Source organism: Zea mays, chromosome 7 (genome assembly GCF_902167145.1).
Source record: "Zea mays cultivar B73 chromosome 7, Zm-B73-REFERENCE-NAM-5.0, whole genome shotgun sequence".
Lineage (NCBI taxonomy): Eukaryota > Viridiplantae > Streptophyta > Magnoliopsida > Poales > Poaceae > Zea > Zea mays.
This window is the reverse complement of record NC_050102.1, coordinates 20,521,024-20,536,511: the sequence shown is the minus strand read 5'-3', so window position 1 is coordinate 20,536,511 and position 15,488 is coordinate 20,521,024. Positions and strand designations below refer to the sequence as shown.

At 40.9% G+C, this 15,488-nt stretch overlaps 1 protein-coding gene and 1 long non-coding RNA gene across 4 annotated transcripts; both read right to left on the bottom strand.

The window, feature by feature from the left end:
• Positions 1-2,938: 2,938 nt before the first annotated feature.
• LOC103632127 (pentatricopeptide repeat-containing protein At1g80270, mitochondrial) lies at positions 2,939-10,056 on the bottom strand. Of its 2 annotated transcripts, XM_008653970.3 has the most exons (4): positions 9,870-10,055; positions 9,628-9,693; positions 8,874-9,528; positions 2,939-4,444 (listed from the first exon to the last, which is right to left on the bottom strand). In XM_008653970.3, coding segments are annotated over exons 2-4 (1,872 nt in total). In that variant the 5' UTR covers positions 9,630-9,693; positions 9,870-10,055; the 3' UTR covers positions 2,939-3,229. The 2 variants fall into 2 exon arrangements, with proteins under 2 accessions (XP_008652192.1, XP_020396898.1); XM_020541309.2 differs by having other exon boundaries at positions 9,628-10,056.
• A 2,202-nt stretch (positions 10,057-12,258) lies between these two features.
• Positions 12,259-14,654, bottom strand: LOC103632125 (uncharacterized). Of its 2 annotated transcripts, XR_555686.4 has the most exons (5): positions 14,515-14,649; positions 13,743-13,893; positions 13,068-13,196; positions 12,807-12,957; positions 12,259-12,618 (listed from the first exon to the last, which is right to left on the bottom strand). It is a non-coding gene; the product is annotated as an uncharacterized lncRNA (long non-coding RNA). The 2 variants fall into 2 exon arrangements; XR_555685.3 differs by having other exon boundaries at positions 13,068-13,893; positions 14,515-14,654.
• Between the last annotated feature and the right edge of the window lie 834 nt (positions 14,655-15,488).

Genomic DNA, 15,488 nt, shown 5'->3' with positions numbered 1-15,488 from the left:
CCGTCACCTAGCTCACAAAAATACAATAACAGTTATTTTATTTAAAGTTTAATATCATCATATTTTGTTGTTTCAGGTCTTACCAATATGTATCAACAACAACAAAGCCTTTTTGTCCCAAGCACGTTGGGGTAGGCTAGAGATGAAACCACATATGAAAACCTTAGAGCTCAACCCCAAAGAAAAGGGAGATAAAGGCAAAGGAGAACCGAAAAACGACAAAACAGGAAAACACATAAAAAGAGATAAAACCCCACAAAAACCAGCAAGATCTAAAGGGGCACAAGAAAAGGTCAAACGATTAAGGAGGAAAAGCGAAACTACAGATTAGGGCTCTGGCACGTGAATTGCACACTTCCACCCCTTCCTATTCACGGCGAGCTCTTTATCAATATTCCACTCCTTCAGGTCCCTCTTCACAGCCTCTATCCACGTCAAGGTTGGTCGACCTCTACCTCTCTTCACATTCTCGAAACGCCTAATTATTCCGATATGCATTGGTGTCTCTTCAGGTCTTCGTTGAATATGTCCAAACCATCTCAAACGATGTTGCATAAGTTTCTCCTCAATTGGCGCCACTCCTACTCTCTCTCATATATCATCATTCCGGACTCGATCTCTCCTTGTGTGGCCACATATCCAGCGCAACATACGCATCTCTATCACACTTAGTTGTTGGACATGTCGTCTTTTAGTGGGCCAACATTCTGCTCCATACAACATAGCCGGTCGAATTGCTGTCCTGAAGAATTTGTCTTTTAGTTTGTGTGGCACCCGGGGGTCGCATAAGACACCCGCAGCTTGCCGCCACTTCAACCATCCAGCTTTAATTCTATGGCTGACATCCTCATCGATGTCTCCCTCCTTCTGAAGCATTGACCCTAAGTAACGAAAAGTGTCTTTCTTGGGTACCACTTGCCCATCAAGACTAACATCGCCATCCTCATATCCCATAGCACTGAAATCACACTTCATATACTATGTTTTAGACCTACTAAGCCTAAAACCTTTTGCTTCCAGCGTCTGTCTCCACAATTCTAACTTTTGCGAAACACCACTCCTACTCTCCTCAATAAGTATCACATCATCGGCAAAAAGCATACACCACGGTATATCTCCTTGTATGTCCCTTGTGACCTCATCTATCACCAAAGCGAAAAGATAAGGGCTCAAAGCCGACCCTTGATGTAGTCCTATGTTAATTGGAAAGTCATCGGTGTCTCCATCACTTGTTCGGACACTTTTCACAACATTAGTGTTCATATCTTTAATAAGATAAATGAACTTTGTTGATACTTTGTGTTTTTCCAAGGCCGTCATAAGCCTTCTCCAAGTCTATGAAGACCATATGCAGGTCTTTCTTTTGTTCTCTGAATCTCTCCATAAGTTGTCTTAGTAAGAAAATGGCCTCCATAGTTGATCTCCTAGGCATGAAACCAAACTGATTTTGGGTCACGCTCGTCATCTTCCGCAGGCGGTGTTCAATGACTCTCTCCCATAGCTTCATTGTATGGCTCATGAGCTTAATTCCACGGTAATTAGTACAACTTTGAACATCTCCTTTGTTCTTGAAGATTGGTACTAACATACTACGTTGTCACTCGTCGGGCATTCTGTTTGTCCGAAAAATGGTGTTGAAAAGCTTAGTCAGTCATACTATCGCTATGTCTCCAAGGCATCTCCATACCTCAATAGGGATACCATCAGGGCCCATCGCCCTTCCTACCTTCATCCTTTTTAGCGCCTCCTTAACTTCATATTCTTGTATCCTTCGTACAAAACCCATGTTGTTGTCATCGAATGGTTCGTCCAATTCTATTGTAGAACTCTCATTCCCTCCATTGAACAATTTGTTGAAGTACTCCTTCCATTTGTTCTTGATCTCTTCATTCTTCACTAATAGTTGGTTTGCATCATCCGTGATGCATTTGACTTGGTTGACATCCCTTGTCCATCCTATAGATATTCTTTTCTCCCTGCTTTGTGTCCAACCGTTGATAAAGGTCGTCATAGGCTTGACCCCGGGCTCTACTAACCGCTCGCTTTGCAGACTTCTTCGCTATCCTGTACTTCTCTATGTTGTTTGCACACTTGTCATGATGTAAGTGTTTGTAGCAATCTTTCTTCTCCTTGATAGCCTTTTGGACATCTTCGTTCCACCACCAAGTGTCTTTAACTTCCCTTCTGTTTCCTTGACTCAACCCAAACTCTTCTGAAGCTATCTTTCGGATGCATGTCGCCATCTTCCTCCACATGACGTTTGTGTCTCTCTCTTCTGCCCAATGGCCCTCCTCGATAACTCTCTCCTTGAAAGTTTGGGCCACATCCCTTTTAAGCTTCCACCACTTTATTCTAGTGAGCTTGTTATGCTTATTCCGTTGTAAACAAATCTTAAAACGGAAGTCAGCTACGACAAGCTTATGTTGGGTTACCACACACTCTCCACAAGCTTATGTTGGGTTACCACACACTCTCCAGGTATAACCTTGCAATCTAAGCAGACATGTCTGTCCTCTTTTCTCAAGAGGACGAAATCAATCTGGCTAGTGTGTTGGCCACTACTAAAGGTCACCAGGTGGGATTTCCTCTTCCTAAAGAAAGTGTTTGCTATAAACATGTCATAGGCTAGAGCAAAGTTAAGGATTTCCTTTTCTTGATTCCTAGTTCCAAAGCCGAAGCCTCCATACACACCGTCGAAACTGGTGCTAGATGTACCCACATGGTTATTGAGATCTCCTATGAAGAGCTTCTTACCAACTGGCACACTACTAACCATGTCCTCCAGGCCTTCCCAGAACTCCCCCTTTGAGTTCTCATTAAGGCCTACTTGAAGAGCATACGCGCTGATAACATTGAGAACCAAGTCCCCAATGACTAAATAATATTTTTTTTCTTTTGTAATGACTACTATCTTAACTTCCTGATTGAGTAATATAAATAAACCCAAAAAATACTTGTTTCCATTTCCCTCAATTTATTATTAGCTAGGAGTACGAAGCTAATCAGATAATATACCATCAGAAGTGTCTACTTCCGGCTAGCAACTCGCCTAAAACTCTGATCAACCTGCAAAACAAGCATACCAAGGTGCACAGAATTCATGCTGAAAGAACAAATGCATCCTGGTAGATTCTTCTATTCCAGTCTAACTGCTTTGCAAGGAAAATGTTCCATGTGGTCACGGTGAAGGGGTGAAAAGGAAGAAAATCAATCTGGATTTGCCTGCTTTCTACAAGCTGTCGAGTTGCTTCAGTTGTTCGATCTGACTCTTGCCCGGGCTGAACTTGTCAGCTTTCATCCTCTCTCTGAACCCATAGGGTGTAACCTGGGCACTGGCATAAGCTGCAAGTAACAAATTATAGGGCAGAGTTCTTGCAGGGAAGTTGGTCTGCTTTACCCTATCAAATATCTTCTCCGCGTTATGGATATCGCCCTTTTCTGCGTATGCCTTTAGTAAGATTACATATGAGCTGAAAAGGGGATGTCTGTCAGGATTATCTTCTGTGACATTCATCAGAAACGAGTCGGCCTTTGACAACTCGCCTAAATTCACATAAAGCTTGACAACTGCATCCCAGGTAAGAGGGCCGATTGTACACCCATCCAAACACATCCTTTCTATAAACTTTTTGCTTTTGTCCAGAAGTTTATTTTCCGCATACACCTCCAACATAGCATTAAAGTACTTGGAAGTGAGTTTCGGAAACGTCTTTACCAACACGTCAAAGATCTCTTCCGCTCTTTCGATATGTCCAAGTTTACTCCATGCCTTAATTGCAGCCAAAAAGTCCTCCAACTTTGGTTCAGCGCACAAGTTCCATACTCTCTCTACATCAACTGGCCTTCCAAGAATAGCATAGAGGTCAAGAAGAGACCTGACGGCATGACGATTAGCCTTTACATGTACCTCCATAGCATTGATAACCTCTTCTGCTTTCTCTGTAAAGCACCCAGATATGTAGAATTTAGCAACCATAGTCTGGATGGTAAAATTTGGCTCAAGACCATTTTCTTTCATAGAATTTAAGACTTGTTCCATGCCTAATATGTCATTTGATCGCACTTTTAAGTCAATCATGAGCTTGTAGGTGAATATAGAATACTTTATATTTTCCTTTTCCATCAATGTGAGAATGTCAACCACCTTATTTCGAGAAACCCTCTTGTACAGCAATAACATTTGGTTGCAAGCAGAGATAGTTAAAGGCAAAGAGAGTTCCCTTATTTCATTGAAGACTTGCTCTGCCTTCTGGGCATCATCACGGCATACACAGTTAACAAGCAGAGTTTCATAAAGCACCTCACTCCTGAAGGCTTCTGGGACCCTCTCGATGTACTTTTGGGCAGCTTCAACACCATAGTTCCGTGCTATCAAATCCAGATGGCTAGCATAATCACGTTCTTCAAAATTTAATAGTTTTCTTCTTTCGATCCACTCCACAAACTGCAGAAATTCAGAAATAATTACCAAAAAAATATGTGCATTTGTGCTACCCAGTTCTATGGATTTAAGGTGTCATAGCACATGCGGATGGAGGTGGAATGTGCCAAAAGAATGTCTACGAGATAAAATACACCAAAATTATTAATTGACAATTTCATGTCCCTCAGCTTTCTGTCCACTCGTTGCCTGCATGCACACTACTACCCTAGCACAGTACCCGCTCCTAACGTTGAGAATAATGACATACATCTAAATGGCACTTGGGGAAGAAAAATTGTAAAAGGATGGCAACAAAAGGAACATGCAATTTCTGATGGCATAGAAGAGCGCTATAGGTTTCAATGGCATAGAAGAATTTTCTCAAGAGTCTAACCCCTCGCGCCCACCATGTATTTTCCCTTCTTTTTATCATCGCAAAGCAAAAGCATGGTTCTAAAAAACTATTTAAACTTAGGTTTACTCTCAATTAAACCTGAAATGGATCCCTAGCATCTCGTTTAGGGCCTAGGCGCCGAATAAAACTCGGGACACGTCTAGGAGGTGTGAGTAGGCGTGACTCGTGAGGCAATACTTAAGTGGCGCAGAAACATGAATAGGCAGTGGCCTGGCTGGCTGGCTTGGTGGGCTGTGTGACCATGGGCCTGTTTGGTTCAGCTTTTTTCTGACCAGCTTTTCCGAGAATCTAGCTGTGGGGAGAATCTGGCTGTGTAGAGAATCTGAGTATCATTAGGATTACGTGCGGAGGAAGATAAAGTTGTCCATAGGGCTCAGGATCTATAAAGTGACGGATTACTATTATTGCGACGACTCAACCGATTATATGTTTATGTTGATTTTGAATGGCTTTTACTCAGATAAATTTTATAGAAGCTGGCTGAAAAGCTAAGTGTTTGGCAGTCCGCAGCAGCTTTTGATGGCCAAAAGCTGCGAAAAGCCGAAACACTTAGCTTTTCGCAGCAGGAAAAAAGCACGGGGAAGAGCCAGTGAAAAGGGAAACAAGATGTGCAGGCCTGCGGGGATCAAAACTGCAAGTCCCTACACCACTTTGCAACTTTGCGAGAATTGGAATCAAAATTGCCTGAATGTGTTACAATTTCTTTTTTATATCAAAGTTGGACTTGGACATCTATATAAGCCATATGTCAACTTCAACATAGCCTTTTAGTCCCAAGCAAGTTGGGGTAGGCTAGAGTTGAAACCCAACAAAAAGTTACCAAAAAGAGAGATGAGAGAAAGGGGAGGGAGAAAAGCTTTTGAGAGCACTAAAAGGGAAAAGGCCTAATCACGGTTCGGGCAAGTAGATAGCTTCTTGCCAATCACCTCTATCCAAACACAACTATTAGAGTAAACACACTAACCAATTCAACCCAAAAGCTTAAGTTGATAGCCTGATAAGAGGAGGTAGGCAATTCACTTATATTATATTCCAACATTTCCCCTCACATCGATGTAATACCCAAAATTCAAGGTAGATAAATAAGTTCCTTAAGAGTTTGAGTCTGTAATTTCATTTCCTTTCTATGCATAATCACCATCATGAGCTTAGTTAAGGAAGGAGGTAATTAATAAAATAAATAAATAAATAATAGAAAACCAGAGTGCATATCATGCTGATATTTTATGTGATCATTTTATTGGAATTTTGAGAGTCAAAACTTTATAGAAGTTTAAATTCAAATATGGAAATAGGAATAGAAAAGGAAAAGAAAAAAAGAAAAATCCGTGCGTTGGACCGAATTCGTTGATCAGGCTCAACACAGTCGGCTTGTGCGCTCGGCGGCGCCGACAGGCGGGTCCCACCCGTCTGTCTCTCGCTCGCGTGCGGACCACCGCCATCGGGACCCGGACGGGCCGAATCCCAGAACTCGCGCCATACCCCGCGACACCGACACCCAGTCCCCATTTGTCAGACCCTGAGCTTATCTTCTGCGTGCATGCGAGTCTTGCGGACTTGTGGGCCCGGCCTGACAGCTGGCCCTGTACATCTTCTCGAACGGCTTCTTCGCTTAGTGGGCTGGTCTCCCATGGTCGTCGAGGCTGTGGAAGAGGACGGTGAGGGTGGGCGAGGCGGGTGGATGGATGGGGTGGTGGTGCTGCTGGTTGACACCGACGACGAGGATCGTCGAGCTCATGATACCAGGTTGTCAAGGACCTCCGGTCCGAGGGTAACTGGACCGCGACTACGAAGATCGTAGTTGCGTTCCGTGGTCGTCGGCGGGGTTATTCCCCCATGTCGTTGCCCCTTCGCTGTCTGGGTTATGCCCCCAAGACGCCGACTTGAGAGAGTTGAGAAAAGGGGAGATTAGATTGGTGATATATTCTGCATAATTTCCTCATCCAACCAATTACGATATATAGGCCCAAATCTGAACCGCAAGGAGCTAATCACTCCTAAATTCTAGGCAACCAACAAGGCAACTAATCCTGACTTTCTAAACTTATCCACTGCCTGGCTGTTCCAGCGCGCGCGCGGCGCGTTCAGCGGCGCGGCGAACATCGTGCGCACGCCTGCGGCGCGTATATGTGCGACCGCACATGACAAGATCCATACAAAAAAGAGGAACATACTGGAGCACAAGAGACTAAATAAATTGGTCTATGTAAACTACAACAGGAAGATGGATAATAGGTTCACAAATATAAGAGAGCTAGGTTCCAAGGGAAGAGAAGCAATCCACTGTTGCTTGAAGAGTTTATGTGGCAAAATGAATGGGTTGAAGAAGAATCTGATGGTGATAACATTTGGGGTGCTGTGGATGAAGCTCTAGGTGCAACTCAGGGTCACGGGGCCGAAATTTGCCTAAGACTGCTGCTGCAGGTGCTGGTTCCTCCTCTCAGACTCAGACACAAACCTATGTTAGAACCAGAAAACAACCTAGAAATGCAGCAGCTACAGCTCAAGACATACGTGAAGAAGATGACAATTCTCCTGCTGAAGATGAACAAGAACAAGAGACAGCAAGACAAATGAATGATGATGAAGATGAAGGCGAACAAGAATCAGGTGGAAGAGGAGCTGCAGGTGATGAATTTCAGTTGGATGAAGATCTTCTTTAGGTAGCTGGGTGGTAATGTGTGTTGTATGGTATCTTGGGCTGGTAGTATTAGTAACTAGTAAGTGTTTCTTTGCTGTTCAGTTGGATACTTGGATTGGATGAACAAATAACTTCTCTCAATTTCTTAAATCAGTATTCAGTATTGCTGAATTCATGTCATGTTTACCCTATCCTTCATATATAGTTATATAATTATATACTATATAGTATATACATAGGTCCTGGATGAACAGGACGACTAGTAAATGACCAGGTCGACTAGAGGTCGATTAGTCGACCTAGTCGGTGACTAATCGAGATTAGCCGCCTGGTCGTTCCCCCAGTTCGACTAGCTGGTCGAGCGACCAGAAAACATTGGTTTAGTCCAGCCTAGAAAGTGGTCTAGTGCCTAGCATCTTTTGGAACCTTGAGCAAAAGCTAAAAAATATGCATACAAATCAGATGTGCTTGAATTAATGATCAACTGCTTCCTTTGAAGAATATACAATCACCAAAAAGCAAGGAATTAATGTTATATTGTATTCTACATAAAACTTATGCCAGTCCTTGTCCAACAACTTGGATGTTTAGCTAGCACAAACAGATCATTCTATCTAAAGCTGTGAATGCATCGTGCCAAATCGAATTTCAGTGGTGCATGCTATATGAAAACATGTTAACACAAATTAAAAAAAAATATGAATGCTAGTTGCCTCTGGCAAACTTAGCTACTCTAATGGATCAGTAACAATGTCCTGATGGATTGGGTGGTATCTCCAACATGAGAAGGACATCACATACTTGAGAAGCCTCATTTGCATGCATCATTTCCCATGAAGCGATCAAACTACAAGATCGTTTGAAAAAGTGAATCTCCACAGATCAAGAAGAAATGTCCAATAAGGACTTAAAATCGAAAGTTGTTACCAAGGATAACGATAATTCATGCTCATGAGCTAATCAAGAAAAAAATCCTTGAGCAAAATGTCATCATTGTTTAGTTTTTACTGAGTGCCTTAATAGTTTTGCTAGGATAGAAAGATCAGGAACAAGTGCAGCACAGACAACAGGTTGAGAAATTTCAGCTTCCTACGATTCGAACAACTAGACTGAAAGTGTAGTTTTACATTCCACTGGACAAACGTCCAAGCAGGAAAGTTACCCCAAGACTATTAAGTGAAAATATTAAACAATGGGGCAGTTGAAAATTCATAAACTATGCCAAGAATATTAGGTAAAAGTTATTAACATAGGGCAGTAACAGAAGCCAGACTAAATGCTGAAGACCACTGGATTATCACTACATGTAAACTTAAATGCATTTCATTAAAACAAATGCTCAAATGAGACCAACACAGCAGCCATCATAGTTACATAGTTAACGAAACGGGTACCTTCAGAGCCTTGTTATACATTCTCTGCTTCCTCAGATGGAACAAAACCATATTGACTTTATCTCTTTCCAGACGATTACCGATTTTCACCCATCCGTCAAGTACAGGCATAAGAGAACTCATAGAAGTATCCAATACAATCTGGAAAAGAAAAGGTTTGAAGGGTGTGTCTGCCAATTCCTTTTCATGATGACTTCCCTTCTGAATAAGTTCATCCCTGTCTGCCAATTTTGTTTCATGGTGGCTACCTTTCCGAGAAGATCCATCCCTCCCACTGCCTGGCAGTTTCGTTTTACCCTTCTGAGGGTGGCTGCCCTTCCTAGAAGATCCATCCCTGCCACTGCCTGGCAGTTTCGTTTCATGATGGTTACGGTTTCCCTTCTGAGAAGGTCCATAATGCTTCAACCGTTTCGTCCATGGCCTGCTGCCATGACTGGGCTCACCACGACAGTCAGAGTTGTCGCAGGGCAGAGCAGCGGCATCCAGATATGAGACCTTTCCATCAGCTTCGATGTTGGCGACCTCCTCAACCTTAATGGGCGTCGAGCAAAACCTCCGAATCAAAGGGACAACAGTTTCTGAATACCGAGACAGCAGTGCTTGGCATGGCCGGAGACTGTCATCTCGCGACAATCTCACAGAAACAGTCTTCAACCTGAAAAGAAGCCAAATGTTGGAAATTCGAGACCCCGGTCCTAAACAAACAAACAATTATGCAACAAAAGGAAATGGCACCGATATTTAGTCATCATACATTCCCTATCGCTGGTCTGGGGATCGAGCACCTTGGGCAGAATGATCTCGAGAGGTCAAGAAGAACCTAGTCGAAGCACCGATTGAAGATTCAAATTATATTACGAGTAACAGGTTACCGGGCAAGAAACAAATCCCCAGCTAACTTAATGTTAAGCATCAGATTTGGCAGAACAATCCGCCGCCGGAGCAAGCTACGAAATCGATCCGGTCCAGAAGGACCGCCACTCCGCGAATACGTACCGGTGGGAGTGGGAAAGGAGGAGGGCGACGCCGCAGGATGACTATGCGACAATACGGGGGCTTGTATGGGTTCTCTACTTGCCGGAGGAAGGCGCGGGTGGAAGTGGAACACGAAGCAAGAAAGGGGAGTTCTTTTCTTCCTGCTAGGGTTTTAGCGTTCTGGACCACCAAAATGAGAAATGGCGGGATGAGTGTGTTTTGTTTTTGGCTTATATATTAGACAACTCCAACCATAGCCCTAAACTCATAAACAAATTGAAACTAGGCATATGGCCATTTTTATTGTTACGGTTTTTGTATATATGACACATGATAAATTTTGTTTTAATAAAACACAAAATATTGTTTTTTATTGATTACGTGGATGTGGATGTGGAGCCAACAAACAAGATTCAAACACTCACCTATACATAATTTCTACCTATTTTTTACATAAACTCTCCGACTATAGTAGTAGAGAAAAGATTATAGGAGTGTGGGTTGATTTAAAAAAAATACAGGAGTTTTTTTTTTTTGAAAAATATTGACGCGGGACGACCGTTGAAACTAGTGTTTTAATATAGTACTAGGTTAGTGCTCGTACGTTGCAACGGAATCGTATAATAACACGATAACTTATGTACATATGTGTTATATTGTTATGAGAAAATGTTTCGAAATCCATTTGTGATCCTACCCATACATAAATTTGTTATTTTAATCTAGCTATTTCAACATTACATTGCAACCATCAGTACTATATATAGACTTCTATATATGATTTTAATAATGTCATTGAGTTATAATGACAGCATTATTAGGGAAGTGTTATTTACAACTCAAATCTCAGAAAAAGGTACTAAGAAAGCACGAAAATAAGGTAATTAACTCTGTCACATGAACCAAGTGAACAATAAAATATCTTCATTCCAGCAAACAACATGAGAGCCTAAAACTCAGAAAAAGATCAATACAATATTGACCATATATCATGGCCATCACCATTGTCATCATTTATCAAACATGGATAATATTTATCACATCGCGCACCTCCGGCATGCATTGAAAGCTCTAATTCCACCCCTAATGATGAAGAGGTCGAAGCAGAGGCCCTTGACGGAGCGACGGCGCGAGCGTCCCGGACGAGCTTGCCGCATCGGGCGAGGCGAAACTGCTCGAGCACATGCGCGAGGTGCGCGACATCGGTGCAGGTCCGGAGCGCGGTGACCGCGGAAGCGAGGCCGACGTCCATGTAGAGGCAGGGCTTAAAATACCACATGAGCATGAGCTGATGAGAACATTATTTGTAAACACATGCTCAATATAAATAAATCACAAGATATTTAGAATTTAAAAATAAACTTTTTTTAAAGTTCATGCCTTCATGGCAGTCACCCAGCCAATATTTCTCCATGGGTAAAATCAAAAGATAGGTAAAAACTGAGAAGGACTCACAGGATTTCAATAAGCAGGAAAACGTAGTAAGGTACATGATGTTGTGCGCAATGCACAAAGATCACTATGAGGTAAAAAAGTGTAACAAGATTGACGTGTAGAGCTCTATTACAAGTAGCAATTACTGAGACCCCAACTAAATAATTAGGGAGTGATATGACAAATATGTAAACAGGGAGATGGAGGGAATGATGGAAGTGTCAAAAACCTTAACCCAACTTCAAAATTGCAGCAATAATAAATATGCTCAAAACCTTCTTAAATACTCCAGCATAAAAAATATGATCTTAATTGTTTTATAATATGTTATTGTGTTCTCTTGCTTTTCAGTGTATACTCTTGCTTTCTTTGTTTGTTTAACTACCACAGCCATGTGGCTGTGACCTTTCTAGAACTCATTTAGAATGTCATGGACACCCTCTGATGATCAGCCACCCTGATATATAGAACAGTGATAATATGTTATTAAAATTAAAATACAATTAATAGCATATGCAGTTGGTTAGGAAGAAGAACGTTTGTTGTAGATGACTTATGCACGGTGGACAAGAATATATGTAATCCTGGTGAAGAAAAAATATCATATCTTCCTCTTAAGAAATACATGAGCACATAACAAAGAGATTCCAGATCATCTCTTCTGCTTTGCTCTAGAAGGAAATGAAAAAAGTTACCCAAATTCATCTATCAAGGCAATCAGATTTGTGTATGAATAGCTTGCAGCTAATTGGCTACAAGTTCAAGTATAGTGTTACAGGTTTTAAGGAGTTTTTAGATTTGTTAAAAAATATTTGTCTTGCATTTGCCCTTTGTCCATGCGTTGCGACGGCATCCAATCAGGTCTATATTAATCTTTCAATTATTCATACTTGTCACAGAAGTTAAAAATTAGTGTAAAACATAGATATGAAATAACAAACATCAATATGATATGTAAAATATGTGTGACAAAATATCACCGTAACAATAATATTATATTGACAATATAAATATATAATATTATTATAAATATGTCAATAAAATAAACTGATGTCGAACAAACATTACAATATCATATATATTATTTCTAAAGAATCAACATAGAATTACAGAAACATATAATATCATGGTAATTTATGTATACGGAGTACAATTCCGACTTTCTAAAGCTTGTGTGGTGCTTCAGGGTGTTGGTGGAAACGGGGATCCTCTTGAGAGTGACATTAAGTTGCTCAAGCAAACCAGTTGTGGTGAGCAATGGTGCCGCTAGCTAGCAGAGAATCAACCTACTCGCCATTGATGAGGCACCGTCTCCCCACATTTGCATTTGAGATGCCTGGAAAAAAATTCTATAGAGTTACTGCTAGAGCAAATTATCCCAAATTTCATATTACAAATATATGGCATTATAACCATCTGTCATTACTATAAGGCATTATAAAAGCTTGATCATTCGTCTATTCAAGGTTGGCCAGAACTGATAAAAAGACTGAGTGACTGCAACATAGCAAGTTGAAGCCTTACCAATTCTTGGCATCACGTGCGTTCCTGAGGTAGGCCTCAATGCGCCCCTCCTTATCACGTTTCTTGATCTTCCATCGATATCATACACAATGTGCTATTCGTCCTTGTATTACTCTAGAGGCACGTCTCCCATGGTATTCCTTGGGGCCACCTGCAAACAACATAAAAATTAGCTTACTTAAACTCAAATATTCAGAAAAGAAAAAACACAACAACAAAAGAGTCTGCAAATTAGTAGCTTAAGCAACACAAATGATTCACCTCATCCTCCAAAGAGTCGCTCTCTTCGCCATCGCAACCTCGTCGGACTCACCGTTAGAGCTGGAGCCACATTCCTTCTAGAACATTGCAAATATTTGGCCCAGACTTGAGGTTTGAAGTCTGGGGAATCTTTTGGGCATATTGTCGATTAATGATAACAAAAGAAACAATTTAATTCAGGGGTTCAAAAACATATTTCTGAACTATCTGCAGTCTAACAGAAAAAATGGCTAAGTCTGAGATTGTGAATCTCTGAAAACAGAAGTGATTAGTTGTTTTTGAAGCAGATTTCTGAATAATTTTATATTACCACCTTGGACCATAGTAGAAAAAATGGGATGTACAAAACTGTGGACATTATTAGGTGGTACTTTCTGTACAATAAAAAGTGGAATTTCAAATTTAAATGGAGCCCCAAGGATTGTAGTGTATCTGTCAACAACCATTGCATTATCAGGACAGAAACCTGCAAATGGTCGGTTAGATGGGAGTTTTGGAGACCAGCTAAGTTTCTGGACATAAGACCCATGAGCCTAGACAAGCATCGACAAGAAAGATTGAGTGATCCTCAAATTGGATGATTTGACTTAGAAAGGGAAAAATACAGGAAACAGCCTACAATTTCCAATTTTCGAATTGTGAACTTGAGAAAGTTCAGATAAGTAATTAGAGTACCTTTGAGCTCGAAAATGAACCTCATCGTAACAGAATTGGGTTTATGCAGGGGGGTGAGAGCACGGGCACGGATTATCTTGTGCTCCTCCATTCGCAGGGCAAAGCTCCCTTATGCCATTGTGGCGCTACGTCTCAAAGATGAACGGGTCACCTGAAGAAATACAGACAGACTTACAGTTAGTGCACATAATCACAGAAAGACTTACAGTTAGTGCAAGAAGGTGAACTTTTGGATTCTTGTGGCCAATTCATTTCTTCAGTGCAAACATTACTTATCTGAACTTTCTCAAGTTCACAAACTCTTAAAGCACAAACACCACCCCTTACTGAAAGTGGGAAAATGGAACCAATAAGAAGGAAGCCCACCAATATTTATGTACCGATTGGCCATCTACTATATTGTATACCAACAACTTTATGTTATACAGTACTGTAAAGATGAAACAAATACTGCAAAACTAATTTTATCCAACTTTATTTAGTTTCATCAATGTTGTTTTAATCCACCTGATAAGGTAAAATTTCATTGAACTCTCCAACTATTGTTTAAACTGGGATCTATAGTTCATGCTCCCACTGGGCTGCTGTTAATCTAACAAAACTGTCAAAATACACCACATTGCTAAAAGCTCCTATATTATGTACAACTCCACATGATATAGATTTGAGCTGGTGAGTTATTTGGTTGGAGAACAATCAAATCGATCAAACCTCTATGGATAAATCCATATTATTTCACAAATGCAGTGCGCACGAACCAACACAAACTCACCTATATTCGACTCCTCCCTAACCACCACCTGCTCTACAACCTGCTATTGGCGGCGGCGTGAATGGCAGGGCACAATTGGAGATATGGACGAAGGTTTGCTAGGGCAGTAAGGTTAGTTGCACTTGACGTCATTGTTTTGGGTTCGTGATTGGAAACCAAACTTGTATTTCGGCCCAAAACAAATTGAAGAGGTAGCTAAACTAAATTATAGGGCCCAACTATGAGGCTTGTGGTTGGAGATGCTCTTAGTGCAGGTACAAAGTAAAAACGTCTATGCACTAATACTCAGGTATAGCATTTGGATGTTCATCAAATTTTGATGAAAATAAGATGGAAAAAATGTTCATCAAATGAGATCCAGATCTAGTTTATGCTCGCGCAAAGACTACAGTACATTAAAGTTTATAACTGTAGGTAGAGTATTAACATATTAGGGAAAAAATTCTTGAATACAAAATCACGCAACTTTATTAGCATTTCTGAAGACACGTGTACCCAAATTTTGTAATTATCCTAGAAAATTTGAACACATTTCTCACAACCTTTTTACTAAATCCTTTGAATAAATATAGATTTTGTTTGAAATTGTGAGTGCAAAATGAAAGACAATAGTTCCTCTTTCTTTATTACTTAACTAGGTGAGTGCCCGTGCGTTGCAACGGAAACATATAATACAACAATAACTTATATACAAAATGTGAGTTTTACTATTATGAGAAAAGGTTTCATAATCCATTTGTGATCCTGACCATACAGAAATTTTGTTATTTTAATCTAGTTGTTTCACCACTACATTGCAACCATCAATATCATGCAGACTTCGATATATGCCACGATTTGTATGGTCTCATCATTAGAGAGCACGTCTCACACCTGCCGGAAGAAGTTCCCTCGTACATCGTCAGTCACCAAGCACACACCACTATACGCGTCTGCTTAAACAAAAGGCAAATGTGTGTTTACGAAGAGAATTA

Bases quoted from the DNA above. Each gene is read 5' to 3' on its own strand.
- LOC103632127 (XM_020541309.2), bottom strand. The intron at 4,445-8,873 runs GTACCCGTTTCG...GAATTTCTGCAG, and splicing joins TGTATAACAAGGCTCTGAAG to TTTGTGGAGTGGATCGAAAG.